At 45.1% G+C, this 20,669-nt stretch overlaps 1 protein-coding gene across 16 annotated transcripts in view; it reads right to left on the minus strand.

The window, feature by feature from the left end:
- Positions 1-20,669, minus strand: part of TNS3 (tensin 3) — a 571,451-nt gene that overhangs the window by 356,300 nt on the left and 194,482 nt on the right. For 13 of the 16 annotated variants that reach the window (XM_059728559.1, XM_059728554.1, XM_059728556.1 and 10 more), the window contains one exon: positions 4,474-4,518. The exons of the other annotated variants lie outside the window; for them this stretch is intronic. In XM_059728559.1, coding sequence (XP_059584542.1) covers positions 4,474-4,518 — 45 coding nt within the window. The remainder of the gene's footprint in view (positions 1-4,473; positions 4,519-20,669) is intronic. 16 annotated transcript variants of the gene reach the window in all.

Genomic DNA, 20,669 nt, shown 5'->3' on the forward strand with positions numbered 1-20,669 from the left:
AAAACTTCTTTCCCACATCCTGGAATCTATTACCCAACATCTGTAATGAAGAAAAAAAAAAAAAAGCTACCTATTCATGGCTTAATAAGAAACACTGAGTCAGCAAACACACACACACGATATCCTTTTTAAACTGGGGAATTGTTCAGTAGACGTATTCTTTTATATTTCTTGATCCAGCAAAGTAGGTTTCTTCACAAGTAAGAAGCTATTCAGCCCAGTGAACAACTGAATGTATCGTGCATGTATGGCAATTCACAGATTTCGTCAAATCTTTTTGATGTGCAAAGTTTAGAAAATAACATATATATATTACGAGTTTGAAAAGTTTATATATTTACAACCTGGGACGCAAATTTTAGTTTATATCCATCACTCCAAACTGTCTCTGCAAATCAGTGCAACTCCCTTTTCCTGACACACAGCAGATCCACAATTCTCAAACGTGGAACTAGCTTGATAAAGAAGTTGCACTTATTGAATAAACTCGGTAACCTAAGATGGGGGAAGGGTGGTGCCAGTGTGGCCCCCCCGCCCCCCCCGAGGTTTTTACCGTAACAGAAGCAGCCCTCCACCCGAAAGCTACAAGAGCCATGCAGACAACTCCATGCCCAATAGTGTATCTGGGAAGGAAGGGTGGTGGAATAACAGCTCCTTTCCCTCCCAGGAGGTTTTGACATGGGAGGTACAGCCCCATGCCTGGGGGTAGGAAAGAAGGGAATGAATAGGGCACCAGAAGTGGCCTCTGGGGAGTCCACACAATAGCCTGACCCCAAGACCGGTAGCCCAAGCCCAAGCCGCTGCTGGAATGAAAAAAGAATTCATAGATTTCATAGACACTAGGGCTGGAAGGGACCTCGGAAGATAGAGTCCAGCCCCCCGTCCAAAGGGCAGGAAGTCAGCTGGGGTCATAGGATCCCAACAAGATAAGCATCCAATTTACTCTTGAGGGTGTTCAATGTAGGTGCTTGAACCACCTCCAATGGCAGGCTGTTCCAGACCTTGGGGGCTCGAACAGTAAAGAAATTCTTCCTTATGTCCAGCCTAAAACGGTCTTACAGGAGTTTATAACCGTTCGACCTCATCCTCCCTTGGGGAACTCTGGTGAACAAACGTTCCCCCAGATACTGGTGGTCACCCCTAATAAAAACGTATAGGTGGCCACCAGATCACCCCTGAGCCTGCGCTTTTCCAGGCTAAAGAGCCCCATAGCTCTCAGCCTGTCGTCGTAAGGTCTGTTTTCCTGATATATAATCATGCACGTGGCTCTTCTCTGCACTCTCTCAAGCTTCTCTGCATCCTTTTTGAATTGTGGAGCCCAAAACTGGACCCAGTACTCCAGCTGCGGCCTCACCAAGACCAGGTACAAGGGGAGAATGACATCCCAGGATTTGCTTGAGAAGCATCTATGGATGCAAGCCAGCGTTTTGGTCGCTTTACTAGCCACAGCATCGCGTTGCAGGCTCATGTTCATCTTGTGGTCAATGATGACCCCCAAGTCTCTTTCTTCTGTAGTGCTAGCCAGTGTAGCACTGCCGAGCCTATAACGATGCTGCAGGTTTTTCTTCCCAAGGTGGAGAACCTTGCATTTTTCAGTGTTAAACACCATTAGGTTCTCGTCTGCCCATTTGCTGAGCCTGTCCAGGTCAGCCTGGATCACCCCGTCTTCTGGTGTGGATGCTTTGCCCCAAACTTTGGTGTCATCGGCGAACTTGGCCAGTCCGCTTCTGACTCCAATGTACACATCATTAATGAAGATGTTGAACAACATCGGTCCAAGGACAGAGCCTTGGGGGACCCCACTGGTCAGAGGGCACCATGACGATTAACTTGCATCAATCACCACCCTCTGGGTCCGACCACGAAGCCAATTTCCCAGCCAGAGGATCGTGGTGGACCCAAGGCCACAATTGGCCAGTTTCAGTAAGAGGTGATCAAGGGACACCAGATCAAAGGCTTTTTTGAAGTCAAGATATATGACATCAATCTCTTCTCCCTTGTCCAGGTGATAGGTCACCTGGTCGCAGAAGGAAGTGAGATTGGTCAAGCAAGACCTACCCGCAACAAACCTGTGCTGGCTATCCCTCAGGATGTTGGCACTGGCCAGTCCATTAAAGATGGCCTCTTTAATGAGCTCTTCTAAGATCTTCCCTGGGATAGAAGTCAGGCTAATGGACCTATAGTTTGACAGATCCACTTTCCTCCCTTTCTTGAAGATAAGCACCATATTGGCCTTCTTCCAGTCTTCAGGCACTACACCAGAGCACCAGGAGTTCTCAAAGATCCGTGCCAGAGGCTGGGCTATGATGCTCGCCAGCTCCTTGAGTACCCTGCGGTGTAGATTGTCAGGGCCGGCTGACTTGAAGGTATCCAGCCTCTCAAGGTATTCCTTCACGAGGTCAGCAGTGATAGAGGGCAGGGGATCTCCCTCACCCAGACCTCCCTGTTCCGTAGTGGGCATGGGCGTCCCATTGGACAGATGAAAGACCGACACAAAGTACCCCAGACCAGAAGGGTTTGGGGGAGATCGTTTCCCCTAGCGCCCCCCGGGATAACAAGGAACAATGGCCACAAATTGTTGGAGAGCAGGTTTAGACTAGACATCCATAAGAACTACTTCACAGTCAGGGCGGCTAGGATCTGGACCCAACTTCCAAGGGAAGTGGTGCTGGCTCCTACCCTGGGGGTCTTTAAGAAGAGGCCTAATGCCTACCTGGCTAGGGTCATTTGAGCCCATTTTTCCTCCTGCCCAGGCAAGGGGTCGGACTTGAAGATCCCATCTGGTTCAGCAGGGGTCCAATGTTGCCCTTGCTTTTCCTCTGGGCCCCACATATCTGAAAAAGGACTTTTTATTGTCCTTGATGCTCGAAGCTAGTTGGAGTTCAGTTGCAGCCTTGGATTTCCTGGTTTGCTCCCTGCAGGACCAGACCAGTGCAGAATATTCCTCCTTGGAGGTGAATCCCATCCTCCATCCTTTGTAGGCCTTTCTTTTTAGCCTCAGGAGTCTGCTAGGTCCCTGGAGAGCCAGGGGGGGCTGCTGTGCCCTCTTGCTGCCTTTCCTCCGAGATGGAATAGAATTAGCTTGATCACTGAGGATCGCTCCCTTGAGGAGCAACCACTCTTCCTGAACTCCCCTCCCCCTGGGCTCGTGGTCCCTTAGGGCCTCACTGACAAGCCTCCTGAGCTTGTCAAAGTTGGCTTTCCTGAAGTCAAAGACTTCAGTGTTGCTGACTGACTTGCCAGCTTTACAGCGGATGGTGAAGGTGATCAGCTCGTGGTCACTGTCACCCAGCTTCCCATCAATCACTAGGTCGCCGATTAGGTTATCACCAGTAGCCAGTACCAGGTCGAGCAGCGCTTTACCTCTCATTCGCCTGTAGACTTCTTGAGTCAGGTAGAGGTCATCCACGCACGATAGGAAGCTTTGCGACTGCTCGGATTTTGCTGAGTGATCTTCCCACGAGATGTCTGGGTAACTGAAGTCACCCATGACAACCATGGTCCTGGAGCATGCGGCCTCAGCCAATTCCCGGGCACACTCCTGGTCAAGCTCTTGACTTTGGGTGGGAGGTCTATAGTAGACTCCTACCGTTGTGTCCCCTGTGCCATGTTCCCCACAGATTTTAACCCAGAGGGTCTCCAGTTGTCCACCCTGGTCACCAACATCAGCTTACAGGGACACGTAGCTTTCCTTAACATAGAAAGCTACACCCCTGCCCCTTTTATCTACTCAATCCCTCATGTACAGGGTATAGCCATCTATACCCGTGGTCCAGTCATGGGTGGAGTCCCACCAGGTCTCCGTTATCCCTATGATGTCGTAATTATTTGCGTTTAGCAGGAGAACGAGTTCCTCCTGCTTATTCCCAAGCTCCTGCCATTTCTGTACAGGCAGGCAAGAGTCCCCTTGAGGCAGGTAAGGTTCCTCTCTCTCTTTCTTCTGTGCTCCCTGCCTCTGCTCTGAAAGGCATTGAAAGAGCTGACTGTGCTTCTGAACAACTTGCAGACATAGCAAGTACATGCACCCCAGAGCAGGTAACCCTAATAGTAGATCCAGGATGGCAAAAAGACAGGTGCAGCAGCAGGGAAGAGCCTACTAAGCATGTGTCCAGTAGTCAAGACCAGCGCTGCTGGCAGCAAGCTGAAGGCAAAGCTGGGATCAGACCACACCATCACGTCCGCCTTGGATCTGCTCCTGAGTGACTATATACCTTTTGGCCTCAGCCAGACCCTGCCCATCCAGACCCCACTCTCCCACCCCAAACGCACATTAATTTTACCAGCTGAACAAACCCACTGCCTTCCACTCATAAAAGCTTCAGGCTTACGTGCTTTTTCTCTCCTTAGTGCTTCATTTTCATTACACACGTGACTCTGAGGCAGTAAAATAAGATTACCTTACTCCAGGTTTAAAGCATTACTTAAGAGAGAACATTGCATAAGATACATAGGTTTGCTGAAGAATGAACATACCTCAGCTCTTCCTCCAGCCAGTCCTCCAGACGAACTCTTGTCAACCTGGTTTAAACAAAGGGTTGTTTCAATTAGTGAAACATTACTAAGTGACAGGGCAAATTCCAAAAATACTTCAACGCTATTAAAAATGATGTTTTTTTCATTACAACTGGATTTCAGAAATAATATTTAACCCCAAATCGGCTGCGTGGGTATGCCCTAAGAAAGCTCCTAGTATCAGTGAGCGCATAACAAGGATTTTCCCCAAAACTTCAGAAAGGTTCATTGTTATTATGGATTCTAGTTTTCAGTTTTTCATTTGCAGTCCTAATTGCGATTACTTAATTTTGTCTCAACTTACAAGGAAACTTTTTCTTTATAGGCTTATTGGAATTTGGACTACATAATTAGATCAAAATCAAGATGTTTCATTAGCAATGCAATAAACAACAATTTAGCAAAGAAGAGATTCCAAATTTTGTCCATACATTTTCATTAGTTGTGGACAACCTAGATTCCTACATTGTACATAACCTTCTACACGCTTCCCATGGTGTAGTTATGCATGACCAAGAAGAGGATTGCAGAGAGCATAATTAAGAAGTCACTTCTGCAGCAATGGACTGATGACAGCATAAACAGTAAATCAATTCTAGAGGAATTCAAAGAAAAGTCATTTGGGGGCAAAGAGAGATGGAGGCCTTGATATTTATTTTTTTTAAATGAACTCCTGAAACATACTGTTTCTATAGTTGTTTGCAAGTTAAACCAAGAACTGGATTACTGTACTCTGGGGATAAATTTGCAAATATGAGCACTGGAGTTTTCCAGGCCCACAACCATGTGTGCATACAGCAACGTATTTTTCCTGTGAACCTGTTAAAAATCCAAAAATTTATTTTTCCTTAGAGGAGATAAATCCCAGACACACATCATCTCTGAAGGATTTCTACTTGGTTTTATTTATTAATTTTTCTCTCACAAACTTTACTTTTGGAAGCACAGCTGGTTATGTATAATAATATACCAGGTCCTTTCCAACTTGCACATAAACCAATGGAGTGTGCGAGTGAAACCAGTGGGACTTGCACTTCTGCCGATACAAGTGAAGAGTAAACATCTGATAACCTAAACCCAACAAGATAGTTTGTTTTCATTAAATACTCGACATGAATTTCCAGTAACTTAAGTATCACAGAAAAGGAAATTTGGAGGCAAAAATGCTGTGGCAATTTCACTTCAAAGAATGTAGGAAAGCATATAATGTCCTTGAAAAAGACTGGCAGAAGCTGAAAAATATACAGCTGTTTCACCTTTATTTTGAACAGTAACTCTTTCATTAAATATTTAAGCAAAGTCTGTTTGGTTTCTACTTAGGAAGTCTTTCTTTGTCCACTAGTATCTATAAAAGCAATAGCTACAGGGTAACATGGACAATGTAGAAACATAAATCTGATCAAAAAAAATAAAATTACACCTTTCATTTAAAATCAGTGGGTTCTCACATTTCTAATTATGCTAGAACATCTGTTGAGAGTAAACATATAAGTCCCCAAAAACATACGCTCTACTGCCTCAAATGAAAAACCTATTTCATTGCTCCGGGGGCACAGCAGGCTTGTAAATCTAAGTAAGATGCACTGCTATCAGAGGGCGACAGAGAGCCATACTGTACAAGTACAGTTTAAACCTTTGTTAAGAGTGGGAGTCCCTCCTAAAATGGCTTGAAAGATGAATGTTTCTTGTACCCCTTTGTACTACACCCTAGCACAAGCCACATGGAGCCAACAACTCTACAAAAGTGGTTTTAGTAGAGAGTAAAGAGAACAATGCTGTGTCTAATTGAAACTACATGGAATGTTTAGATAGACTGAGTGCAATTACTCACACTGGAATAAGGCCAGAGTATTTGGTCTATCACTGCAATAGTTCTAAATTACCTTTAATAACCAAAGAAACACTTCCAACATTCAAAACTAAATGAAGTCCCTCAAGCTGCTAAAACTGAGATGTATAAACAACACACCACAGTAAAAAAAAGAAAGAAAAGATGTTTTTTAATTGAGCTAATCTTAATTATTTAACAACAATGTAACAGGCTCCAAATCTGTGGCACCTGATAGTTTTGGCAAATTCAAGTTAAAACAAGTACCAGAGCAATAACCCAGCTGTTATTGTTATTTGTAATATGTCTTTGTCATTTACAAACGTCAAAGCCTTTTAGAAAAGACAGACAAAAAAACCAAAGGGTTCAAGCTACACACTCTTCAAAATGAAGCATCTGAAATACACACTTAAATTTTCAGATGCTGAATGCTCTTCAGTGCATCCTCACAGGAGTCCTCATTCTGGTTCACATCACTTTTTGAGCAAGTATGTATCAATTATTAATAGCTTTTTAACATTAAAAGTCCTTTGTACTGCAATAAAAGTGGTACAAAACTTAGACTTTCTTTGTTCTTAAGAGCAAGTTAAGAAATATTCTTCCTTGTACTTTCTACTGATATAATACATTTAAAAAGCTACCTGAATTTACTTGGGGTGCACCAATAGAGATTTTGGGGGGCGATACCGATAGCTGATTTTTAAAGAAGCATATCGGCCGATGTCAATCTGATTTCTGATACAGCTGCCAGCTGCACGCAAGTCCATTCGGGTGGAAGGGGAGTGGGGGGAAGGAAGGATCATTTGGGGCGCGGGGGAGGGGGCGGGGGGGACGACACAACAGATCAATTCCCCCCACGGTGAGGGAGGGGGCGGGAGCTGCCCAGCCAGGGCAGGGCAGGGCCACGGCTTGTCGGGTGCTGGCACCCCAGGAGGACACGGGGGTATGTGCCCCCAGATCTGTATGCGGCGGGGAGGGCAGGCTGCAGCTGCAGGCTGGAGCCAGGGCTGTGCCGGGCTTTTCCTCGGTAGGGGCCGGGCTCAGGGTGGGGGCTATGGAAGGGACTACAGCCACCCCAAATTTCACTGCAGCCCCACTCCCATTGCTGCTGCCCCCACGTGCCCGGCGCAGCCCCAGCTCAATGTCCCACCTCCACCCACACACTGGGAAGAGCCAGAGCTGTGCTGGGCATGCAGTGGCGCTGGAAGTGGGGCTATGGCAAAATGTAGTGTGGCTGTAGCCCACTCTGTGGGCCCTGTCCCAAGCCCAGCCCTTGCCCCCGCAGAGAACAACCCAGCCACACCAGACTTACCAGCTGCATGCAGCTCTCCACACTGCCAGGCTGTGCTCCTTGCTGCCTGCATGCTCACACGAGCATTTATTAGCCAAATTATCGGCCGCGTCGGGTTGATTTCCAATACAGCCAATTTTCTTTATGTCAGTATTGATCCGATATCAGATCAATGTATTGGTGCATCTCTACAATTTACTCCAGGCTATTACCAAAATATTAATATTCTATAGAATACTCCACTACTACAAAATGAGGGGTTGATGAAACTACTACAGAATTTAGGTCTGACATACTATGCAACACACAAGGATCCAACTGCAATGAACATCTTTCAGTGGTTATTTTAGAACAAATGCATTGCCAAGTGGGCAGTTTTGCTGTTCTACCTGACATTTTTCCTGCCTACCCCCTCTATGGTTTGGAACTCAAGCTCAGCAGAAACAGAAATGCCTTCCTGCAGGCAAGAATGAACAATCTCTCCCAATTACAGAGTCATGTGTGGGCTATGAGCAATTTTCCAAACATAAAAGGGAAAAGGGAATTTGCTATCCATATATTAACAAGCTAAAACAAGCCAACCTGCAGATGGAAGGGATCAAAATGTCTGTTTGAATCACCTCAAAATTAATCCCCTCCAGGAATGCTTTTCTCTCACCATGCCCTCCCCTCCACCACCACCCTGCTCCCAGCAGAAAGCTAAGCTCAAAGAATGTGTCCAGTTCTTTTATATGATACTCCTCAAAACAGACCACAATCTCTTTTTTCTGTGAAATAATGTATGTTCATTTTCCTCTCAACCCCACAAAACATGAGAACACAGTACAGATCAGGACTGCTTTCAGACATTTTGTCTATCAATCAAATTGGCATGTTTTGCCAGAAACAAACAATTCATGTTCAGGAGTTTGCACAGCAGTAGGGCAGCCTTCAGCACCACTCAGATGTCTCTTCAACTGTGATAGTAATATTCTTTCAGAGTGAAGAGAAGGCATGAATAAAATGTATTGTGATTTCTAACAGAGGGCAGACGGCATCTACATGGGCAATTCAAGTGCATGAATTTACTGCCCCCTGGACTAAGCCCCAAACTTGAAGCTGCCTGGAGCTGCCCCTGGAGCAGCACAGGCTCAAAAACTGATACCTGGATTTCCAGGTCTCAAATAAAAACACCGCAGAGAAAATCAGCGCAGGGCACAGTTCCCCACTGTGCCCTAAGGCAAGCCGGAGCTGGGACCACCAGAGACACTCTGGCATCCAGCCAGAGCATCTCTATGGTGCCCCCTGCTGCCCTAGCACGCTGCATTCACATGCTGGGGCAAACAGAAGAGGTGTATGGCTGTGGCCTGGGTGCTATCCCAAGGAGGGACCGGGGGGTGGTGGGTGCTGGTTGGGGATGTGGGTCCCCCGCAGGGCCCACAGCCCTCTCCTGCCTCTCCCACAGCAGCAGCAGCAGCCATGAGGCGCTCAGGGTCCACTGCAACCAGAGCCCCCAGCAGCGCGGTATGCCCTCGATCACCTCAGAGCCGACGCCGCTTGTGTCACCTGTCGTGCCAAGCTGGGCCAGTCCCGTGGGGCTATGTGGCTTCAGGCGCACTGGGGCCACTCGGGCTGTCACCAAGGGGCTGGCACCGCTCGCAGGGACCACATGTCCTGCCTCCATAGGCCCTGTGCACCAGCCAGCTGGGCCAGTTCCAGGGACCCGGCCCAGCGCAGGACGTGGTACTCGCAAGTGGCACCAGGCCTTGTGGGACACCCCAAGCGGCCCCATGTCGCACTGCACCAGTCCCGTGACAGGTGACACAAGCAGTGCCAGCTCTGAGGCGATCGGGGCCACGCCATGATGCTGAGGGCTCTGGCTGCAGCAGGCCCCAAGTGCCCCATGGCCACCGCTGCTGCAGGGGTGAGCTGTGGGCCCTGCGAGGGGGCGGCGCACGAGAGCACGTGTCATGCAGGGGGGCATGTGCCATGGGGGGGGGGTCACGTAGGGGGAAGCTGTGGCCCTGTAGGGGGGGCTGTGGGCCCTGCAGGGAGGCAGCCTATGTGCTGTGCAGGGGGGCTGCACCCTGTGGGGGGGCAGGGGATCCGCCCCTCCTGAGCAGTGCCTCCACACAATCCACCCACAACACCCACATCCCCAAGCCAGCCCCCACAAACCTCTCACCCACATACCCAGCCACAAACCCCCGCAGAAGCCCCGTACCCCCACAAACTTTACCCCTGCATACCCTACATCCACCCTTAAACTCCTCCACCTCCCCAATTGCTTTACACTTTTAAATATATCAATAAAAAATTGCTCAACATTGCCCAAATATATCAATAAAACATTGCCCTCTGTATACAGACACCCTCTGTAAAGAAAGGGAAATGTAGCATTTCTTCTACAACAGAAAGGGGAGTCCACCTAGGGCTGACAGAGATGCCCCTCCTGCATCTATGAGGTCCAGTACAAGGCAGTAGAGCTGAGGTTTAGTGGGATAAGGAGTTATACCTAAACAAACCTTGGTCTATTCTTTGAGAAAAGCAGTGGGACAGCAGGGAGACACTTGGGGCTCTAGCGGGAACCCTGTGGATGGGTTTGTGAGTTTTATAGTCCCAAAGGGATGGCATGCTGTATGGGATACTCAGCCAGGATGGGCCTAATATCCAAGAAGCACATCTTCTGGGTGACAGCTGCCCAGATGGCAGAGCGGGGGCACCCCATCAGGGTCTGGCAGGGGTGCAGCCTTGGGGCAGCAGATCCAATGGGGTGGACGCTGTTGCAGATGGCAGCAGGTCACAGCCAGGCAGCAGCCCCCACTGCCAGACTGCTGCATGAAGTAGAGGGTACAGGGGCCACTACAGGTTATGGCCGTTTCAGCAGTCCAGCTGGCACAAGGGGTAGTGTCCCCAGATACCAAGTGGCTGGGCTTCAGAAGCTCCTGTCTCTTTGTAACACCCATATGATGAGCCCTAAGGCCCACCCCATGTGGAGTTACTAGTGAAGCTCCTGAGGGCAAGTAGCCCTGAGCAGCTTGCCAGAGCAAGTTTTTATACTGCTGGGGCCAGCACCTGTGCTGGCCTCAGGCTCTAGCTCCCCTTGGCTGCAGGTCTGGGAGGAGCTGGGCAAGGTTATTTTGTCCCAAGTAGCACAACTTGCCCCATACCAAAGTGCATGTCTGGGCATGTGTGCTGAGGCAAAAATCCCCGACTCAAATTTGTGCTGTTCCTACCTGAGCTGCTGCAAGCGCACATGCCTGCATGCATGGACACACCCAGAATGTTCAAATTTTGAAATTCTTTAACAGATATTAATAGAGTTAATTTCATGAAGGCAAATACTCATGAAGAAAAATAATTTAGCTGGTAAGAAGTATATGTTTGATACACCCAATTCATTTAATACATTTAACACAATACATATAACACACATATGAAATATATATTTCTAATATAAAATTGACCCTCTGGCACTTAAAGCCTTCTGCACCACATCAAGCCTACTCTGAAGGCTCGAGTGATGCGCATATCTTCAGTAACACACAAATCTTACAATACCTTCTCTCTACAGTGTTGAAGTGCACTGGCCAACATCTGAATGAATAGAATTCTGAGGGGATTTGGGAAGAGGTCTTTGTTCCACTAAACCACAAAAAGGAAACAGCATCCTTCAAAAGTCAGGTTAAGCACTTAGCATGAATGCTGTGTGCCCCCAGAGGCCAGGGGGGCATGGTGAGCTCCTGAGCGGTCAGCTCCTACAGGCAGCCGCAGTGCTGTCGGTGGCAGGGCGGAGGGCGAGCACCAACCAACGGTCAGCAACCACCCACGGACACCGACAGCAGCAGCAGCCAGCGGCAATTGGGGACTGCCCAAAGACACCACCAGCGGTGTCAGCGGTGCAGGGGTGGCAAGCGGCAACCGCCCACAAGTGCCGCTGACAGTGTCAGCAGCACCTTTTTGCAGGAGGTGTACCACTAAGCTCAGGGGGTGCACATGCGCCCACTACATGTTGCTAATGACTTATAGCTACCACAAATGGTCCAGTTTCCTCCCATTGAAGTCAAAACTAAAATTCCATGGAAACAGGATTTTTTTTCAGTTTCAAGGCATCCCTCATTAAACTAAAAGCAGAAAATGCAGCTCTTAGTTTTCACTCATTTCTTGATTACAGAATATAATAGAGCAATTCTTCTGTTGCAAAGAACTCAGAAAGACCACAATAGATCAGAATCTTTTTGACACTATGCATTCCTGTTTGAAATCTCTGGGTTCATCTTGTGAATAATCTGTATTGTTTGCACACTTAATATTGCATACACCCTTGAAAGAATCTCGTGGCATCCTGGTTAAGAATCTGACTGGTATAAGCCCTAGCAAGTGGTGGTGGTACATACATCACTTGCCTACGATGCAGATATAGGCGCAGGTCCATGCCACCCAGCTGTGCCAAAGCATAGTATTGTCATAGACCCCACCGCCAAAGCCCCAGAGCTCTGTAGCCCAAATCCAATGGTTCCGCGGGCCACATCCAGCCTGAAGGCCGTAGGCTGCCCATCCTGCTACAACGCTTACAAGGAAGTTAAGGGAAGAAATGTGATCCAAGTTGAAAGGGGTCAAACAAATGACACGGGGGTCCAGTTCACGGATGCCCCACACCAAAGTGAAATACAGTGGAAAATTTTGGAAGTTACTATTTCACATCCAAAGTAAATTTCAACTTGCAAATATCTTCACTGGCAATGGATTTACTTTAGAACCCATTAACATTGCTTAAAACAAACCACTTTTAGAAACTGAAAATTATTTACCAAAAATCTGGTTTGGAGAATCTTTTTTATTTCCAAACTTTCTCCTATAACATGCATATATAAACATCTGTGTTATATATTTCACCTGTGGTCTTTAAAACCACAGGTGAAATTCCAATTCAGTCAGAATCCTTGCATTTTAGAACTCCATGTTTAGTCAGGTTCAATGGCTGGAGACCACTGTTTATTCACCTACAGGTAAAGTATGTGTAATAGGAATGTAATCCTGTCCTGCTAAATGTTGAAATGAAGACAGGTCACTGAGAGGGGCTCAGCCATTTTGCCTTTCAATAATAACTTCTATAGTACCAATTGGAGTCTGTTTTTAAAGTGGTTTTGATAGTAAGGATGTAAGTTCAGTAGCAACTAGATGGAAGCCATGAACTTTCAGAAAGGCCGCTGAAAACCAATCAGGTGGTAATGAGTTGGCTTACATACTCATTTTAGGAACTTAATTACATGATACAATCCACTTTTCATAAAAAAGAGACAGCTATACAGATTTTAAAAATCAGAACCAGGCTACAAATAATAACACACTAGTTGCACCCACACTTTGCTGCAGAAGATTTGATTTTTTTTTATTTTTATAACCTTTTGTCATAATCATCATCTTCACTTTATAGTTTATGCATCATTACATGTTCCAACTTCAAAAGCTTTCAGACCATCGTTTCCATCTGCTTTCTTCTCTTGTAGACTGTAGCTGAAATTTCTGACATGGGTGAGCTACCATCTCTACCCCCAACCTGGAGGACCAGACCAGAGCCCCTTTAGCCAACATTTTCACAGCTCCCTGGAGACCTTCATGGAATTTTAACAATGTAGTAAACATTATTAGATGCACTGTAACTGGTATCTAGGCAATGCTGAATCTTGAGCGTAGCATTTACCGAGTGGCCCTTCATCCTTATATCACTATGAATTGCGCATAGAGCAGGGGCAGGCAAAATACAGCCCGCCAAGCACTTTCATCCAGCCCGCAGGGCCCCCCCGCAAACAAACTGTGCCCCAGCCAGCCCTTCCACCCATGAGAGTGGAAGTGAGGCGCCCAGGTATACACACAGCCCCAAAAACATACCCTACTGCCTGGCACCCACCCTTGTGGGCGGAAGGGCTTGACCGGCCAGTGTGCAGTTTCCATGTGGGGCTGCTGCTACCACAGCCACCGGGACCTGCTTGCTTCCCCAGTCTCCTGCTGACTCCAGGCAACAGGTAGGGAAGCAGCAGGGGTGGGGCCACAGCTGGGAGGGAGCCCATACTGTGGGGCTGGTGGCAGTGCGGAGCTGGGGTGGGCAGCATGTGTGGGTGAGTAGGGGGATGTGGGGACCCCCCCCAACCCATGGCATGCAGCCCTGGCAAGTGGTGGCAGCAGCAGCAGGTGGGGCACAGTGCACAGACACCTGGCAAGGCATGGCTCTGGCCACCACTGCATGTCACAGCGAGGGGCCAGCCTCCGCATGGCTGCCTGTATTACCAGTGCTCCCTGCCACTCATGTTTAGCCCCTGCACTCACACAGCAGGGAAGAAAGCTCTATGTGCTGGAGCCAGGTGCTTTCCCTGCCAGGGCTGTGCAGCACACCAGAGAGAAACTTCAGGCTCTAGAGCAAGCTGCCTTCCCTACCTGGGGCTTCCCTCCCCTGCAGCACAGCCTAGAGATGTAAAATTTCCAGAACTTTTGAAGCAATAGAAAAAGATCGTTTCTGCTTTTTTTCCAGAAAAAATGGAAATTTTGGGAAAAAATTGAAATGCATGCAATACTTATTTTCTTAGCACCCTTTACAGATCTAAAGTCACTTTGCTACTGTAAGAACATAAAATGTATTATGTATAACTTGGTGTACTCATAAAATTACTATGTTTGGTATATTTATTAAATTCAAAAGTATAGTTTGTTCAGACAATAATTACAAATTTACTAATTTAATTTAAAATGTTTTTAATTGTTATTACAAATGGAGCTACAAGCTTCTGAACTCTAAGTTTTGCCAGTTTATGAGAATCAGGAACAGATTAAAATTGAAAATAGAAGAAACCATCAACATTATAGTAAAACAAAGAAAGTTGTGTATTCTGAACTTAGTCTCCTCCACAGTGTCAAGCAGATACAGAAAGCACTCATTTTTGGAAACAGAGCTGAGAAAAAAAAAAGGGGGGGGGGGGCGGAAACCAAGACTCATTTAATACAAATTTTGCTATATGAAACTTTGTCTAATCAGTCTCATTTTCTGAGCTATCACAATCAGCAGTTTCTGCTTCTTCATTTTTATCATCTTCATTGACTTCTGAAAACCGAAGGTTTACCCAGATTGAGACAAGCTTCTCTACTCTTTCACATGTTACTTTATTTCTTGATTTGGTGTGATTATTTCCAAACAGACCAGTTTCTTTCACATGCTGCAGAAGATAGAGGAATCTGGACCAGGCAAGAAGCAAGAGGAGTCAAAGGCTATGTCGTGCAAAGGTCTTGCCACCAGATTACAGGAGGGATATGCTTGGCGGAGTCCCAGGTTGCATTCCTGGATCAAATACATGAAGATGTTCTATATTCTACAACATTTGAAAGTACCTTTCCAACATCAAGTCCTAAGTGCATTGCTTGTTTTCTAATCCAGTCAAATGCAGTAGCAGTGCTATCATCACTAACAATTCTGCCTTTGAACCTTAGATCCAAGAGATTTGCAGCAGCATGAATTGATTGGCAAGAAAATTCTTTCCATCTGTTAATAAAGTCTTTCACTTTTCTTTCTTCGGTACTTGTAAGTGGAGACACACTTAGATTATCAAAAAGAGTTGATTATATCTGGGCCATTTGGTAAGGAATGTCTGACAAAAGTGCACTGTCCGATTCAGATGCCGTGACTGCTGAAGAAATTGGCTTTAGACTCTTCTGGGAGTTCTACAGCTGAACCCAGAAAACATCCTCATCAAGTACAGTGTCCCTTACACTTTTGGGTACCTTAAGATCCTCAATTACTACTGTTTCTTGAAGAGCTTTTTTGTTTTTTTAGTAAATTTTCAAATCAGATCACCACTCCATCCCATCTAGTTTTACTACAGAGTTTGAGTGTCACTATTTTATTGTTTGCATTTTCTTCCTGCTTCTTTCTTAAAGGCTGCAGCTACAATACGAGTAGCTATTACATGTTTTATAACTCCTTTTACTCTTCTATAGATCTTTTGCAGAGTATCCAACTTCATGATGTCATTAAGAAGCAAGTTTAGCCCATGGGATACACAATCTATTGCAGTAATAGACTGCAATAATAGACACATATTACTGCAATACGATGTGTATTTATCCATTATGATCTCCCATGCTGCTTTCATGTTACTTGCACCGTCAGTCAGCAAAGCAAATACTTTACACTCCCAAACTTCTGTAGGACTTCACAAAGTTTACTACTGATATACTCTGCCAGTATGCCTGTTTCAGTGCTTCTGTAAAAAACTGGTTGAGTTATAACAAAGTTTATGATTCCTTCTCCCTGCACATTTGTCCATCCATCTGTAAGTATTGCAAGACACAATGCTTTGTTGATTCTTCCTTGCACAGACTGTATTACACGTTCATATTCTGACTCTAAAAGAGGCTTGCTCAAAGAATGTCTGCTGGGCAAACAGTATGATGGTTAGTAATTTAAAAGCTTCCTGCCAGTATGCATTTTCAGCTATTGACAATGGTGCCCCAAAAGAATATATTACTCTTGCAAGAACTTGGTCAATGTCTTCCAGAACTTCAGGTGTCATCTTGTCTACAAATAAAGCTACTGAGAGTCTTTTGTATACAGTTTGGTGCAATATTTGGTTACTTGAGGATATTGATTGGGCAACCCTTTGTGATGCTGATGCTATAGAAGCAGCAGCAGGAGGGCTTCTGGGTCAAGAACGCAGGAAAGAGCTACCTGCACTTTCATCATCATGATCTACCTCCTCCTCACTTACACCCATGAAAGATTTTTAATGTCTACAGGACACTTCTTACATACAAGGATGTGTCTGGTCACCCTAATAGCATTTGGAAATGCACATTTCATTTAACAATATTTGCAAATCATATTTTTTTCTCAGAATAACTTGCAGTGTGCAAATGCTTCCATATGCTAGAAGTTGGTCGCACCATTTTGCTGAGGGAGAAAAAAGAAAAATGTACTTTAGTGGCTAGCTTGCATATATAAACACTAAGCTACAAATTTAGTAATGGATGGAGGAGAGGCCTCCTCAGAGTTAACTGTGAACAACTGCCCTGCCCTGCAGGCCTCACCTCACTGCTAACGTTGGGTGATTTGTCACAAAACATCAGGTTAGTAGGAATTCAATTCTGAATTACATAGGTTATGAAAATATACAAATGCAGCTAAAATATAGTTTAATATACTGAACTCAGAGAAATTTAAACTCTTACCTTTCAATAAAGAAGTGTACTTTTTTCAGGTCTTTTGTGCTGCTTCTGTACTTCTGTGGATCTCACGGTCACAGGGCCAAGAGGAGGCAGGTTCCTTCCAACTCCAAAACCTTTAGACTTGCTCTGCCTCCTCTCCTGGGGCTTTTGAGCAACCAGGGCAATAAGCTCCTTGTTTCTAATCTCTACAGGAACAAGTGGATGTTGCTGCCACTGTCAACTCCCGGTCCTTTGAGGCCTAGTCAGGAGGATAGGAGCAGATCCACCAACCTCTAGATCACAAGTCAACAATAGAGGAAGTCCACAAGCAAAGAAGGCACTGAATCCTTTTTCTCTTGTGAAAATAGCAGTGCCCTCTGGGGCCTTAATGCATCTTGCATTTGAGAGTTGTACTGTACTGCTTGTCCTCTGTGTACAGGAGCTGTAATGATCTGATACTGTAGATAGTCTTACATAAAAGTCTACCTTTTACATAGTTATTAGAAAACATTTTTGGAGGAGTAAAGGGTAGCAATATATGAACACCTTGTCTTAAACATTTTATTCATCTTTCTAAAAGAAAATATTTCGTAAGAGATTTTTAAAAAATTTTCCAAAAATGTTCCATCTTTCCAATTTTTCAGGAAAAAACAAGTCCTCAGAAAAAATGAGGGCAAAGCTCTTGGTTTTTTTTCAATTTTCTTGGGTTTTTTCCAGGCCTTCCTAATTCTAGCATAGCTCCTGAGGGGAAGGGACCTGGCTCCAACATGTGAGGCTTCCCTCCCTGCTGTGCTAGTGCAGGAGCTGTGCATGAGTGACAGGAAGCACCAGCAATACAGGCAGCTCTGTGGAGGCAGCAACCCTTGCTGAGATGTGCAGCGCTGGCTAGAGCCGCACCCCACCAGGTGCCTGGCCGAGTGCCCTGCCTGCTGCTGCGCCATGGGGGGGAAGTGTGTGGATGGGTCCCCATATCCCCCCAACCTCCCTCACACCAACACCCTGCCTCTATAACTCTCCCAACACACCTGATGCCCCACATGGCCACACCCCCTCACAAACCCCCCCCACCATACACACATCACATATACCAAACACACACATACCCCCCCACACCCACTATGCAGCCCCCACAACCTACAAAACTAATAATTTATTTTTAAGGTATTATGCAATCACCTCTATATACAGTATGCAAACACAAATCATGACAAAAATATTTTTTGTAATAAAATTAAAATATGTTATAATAGGTGTTTGACTTTTAGTGTATGATTTGGGTTTTTTTCTGGTTCCAAGGTGGCAACCCCCCCTCCCAAAAAGAGTACTTCCAGAAGGCAAGGGGAAAGACTTCCGGTTGCAGAGGTCAAGGGTTAGAGGGTGAGACTTCTGGTCCCTAGATGGTGACAAGGAAGCAGGGCAACTGTCAAGGGGCAGGACTATGCATGTAGCCCTCGAAAGCTCACCTAAACACATTAAGCGACCCTCCACCCAAAATAATTGCCCATCGCTGGCACAGACCAACAGATCTGGCCTCCGGAATAAGAGATTTAATTAATATAGATAGATGTGAATGTTATAAAAAAAGAAAAAGCAGATTAGGTGTTTGTTCTAGTTAAAAACAAATGAGACAGGGGAGTCAAATCACAAGTTCCGTATTTTTCCTATCACACAAGCAAGCAACGCACATTAAGTTTTCAAGAGAGATTTGCCCAATGTGATTACTTATTTTGGCTTAAATAAATATGTTCTTTATATTTGGAGTTACTGATGTCACTAAAGCAGAGATTCTCAATCAGAGCGCCTTCAAGGATGCCACAGGATGCCAATGTTAACACTGTTTAGTGTACAAATGTGATTCACAAGATAAACCCAGAGATTTCAAATATGAATCCTCAGTCTATTAACACTATAATGGTCTGTTGTGGTATTTCAGTTTTTGATTACAGCAAAATAATAGAGCAATTCTTCTGCTGCAAAGAACTTGTGCAAAGAGCTAATATTTTGCAAGGGGTGCTCTGAGTCTACTGGGGGATACCTTGAGTCTAAAAGTTTTGAGAACAATTGCTTTAAAGCAAATCTTCTTAATGAACTTCAAGTGCATAGGAGGAGCTAGTCTAATAATCAGGGACCCTGGCGTTCTCCGATTTTTAAAAATCCCCAATTTTCAGTTAAAAAAAAGTAAGCTCAAATCCACGTTTTTCTGCTATTTAAATAAAACTCCACTAACAGATAGATAGATAGATAGATAGATAGATAGATAGATAGATAGATAGATAGATAGATAGATAGATAGATAGATAGATAGATAGATAGATAGGATCATGGAAGATCATCTAATCTTTTATTAGACCAATAAGCTTTTTGCAAAAAAATTCTTTAATTGCAAGCTTTTGGGCACAAACAGCCTTCATCAGGCATTGGAGAAAAGATTGTAAAAGTTCTCCTGGGTAGAAATGAAAGTTCATATTTCATAGGATTTCACAGAGAAGTCAATAGATAGAAAGCTCCTCTGAGCAAGCACACAGCAGTGTTTCATTTTAATCATGGAAAAAATGAGGATTTGGGGTTACTTTTTTTATTTTAAATCCCCAATTTTGGTTAAATCAGAGAAAACCGGGATCCCTGCTAATAATGAAGGGATGAAAGATATTAGGTTGGTTGTGGGGACGGGGAAGTTAGGACTTGGGAGAGCACAGTCACCAGCTATTTTAAGTAGGAGTAGCAGTGTTAGGGAAGACACAAGAACAAAAAAGTAATGAAAAGCTTAGCAAAGAGCGTAACATGAATAGGTCTCTGGCTTATGCAAGAATCAGTGAGCAGTATTTAGCGCATGGGCAAACTAGCTAGAAAGAATGAACAGGTGATTAGGATAGGATAGCAAGCTTCACACAGGTGCAAAATAGGTGTTTTTTCTAACACTGGAAATGTTTGGGGGATGTAAAGGCATTATGCGTTGTCAAGTTCCAGCCAATGTTAATATGCTGCAAACAGCTACCAGTAATTAATAAGTGGCATTAAACTTAAGTGGTCTATCAACTGATTTTACTCTATACTTACAAGGGTAAGGAAATATTAAAATAGAGTAATGTTTATGAATATGCAAAGCACATCGTGTACCAGATATAAGAAGGGCATTCTTGGGAGGACAGAGTAAGAAAGAAATGAAAAGACACCTGAGTGACTGCTATGCTGTCTGCTGGCTCCAAGGACTTCACATACAACATGTACGCAATTAACAGAACAATTAATGCTTATTGCATCTAGCTGCTCTTTTATTTCCCAATTTGCTGTTATGGCATTTAGTTTTAGAATTTAATAAAGGTGTAACCCGGGTGGCGGCCCAATAATTGCCACCCCTGCCCAATATCAGGGATAGTGTGGTGAGAGTGGGGCACGGCTTCCGGCCAGCACCAATTTAATTTCCAGCCGGCCCCTGCTCACCACAGAGCAGCCCGTGGTCCCAAGAAGGTCTAACACTTAACTGATTTAACTATTTACACTTTATTTACAAAACAAGAATAATAGGAAAGGTTATTTACAAGTGAACTTAAATGGCATAACCAGATCACAAAACAAACCGGAATGCAGTAGTCAACCCTTGACTCAAGAACCACAGGTAGGGTAACTGGCAGCTTTCAGCCACTGCTGAGGTGCTACCACAAGGAAACATGGTGGTCATTCCCTGCAGCTCCAACAGGCTTCTCAATAAGAGACAAACTGCAACAAGTTAAGCTCTTCTAGTCTGCAGCAATCAAATTGGATCAAACCTCAACCCCCCAAAGAGGCTGAAGGGTGACCCTCTGTGGCAATGAAAAAGGCAAGCAACAGAGTAGGCTCCTGCAGCAATCAGCATGACCCAAGCACAAA

Source organism: Alligator mississippiensis, chromosome 5 (genome assembly GCF_030867095.1).
Source record: "Alligator mississippiensis isolate rAllMis1 chromosome 5, rAllMis1, whole genome shotgun sequence".
Classification (NCBI taxonomy): Eukaryota; Metazoa; Chordata; order Crocodylia; family Alligatoridae; genus Alligator; species Alligator mississippiensis.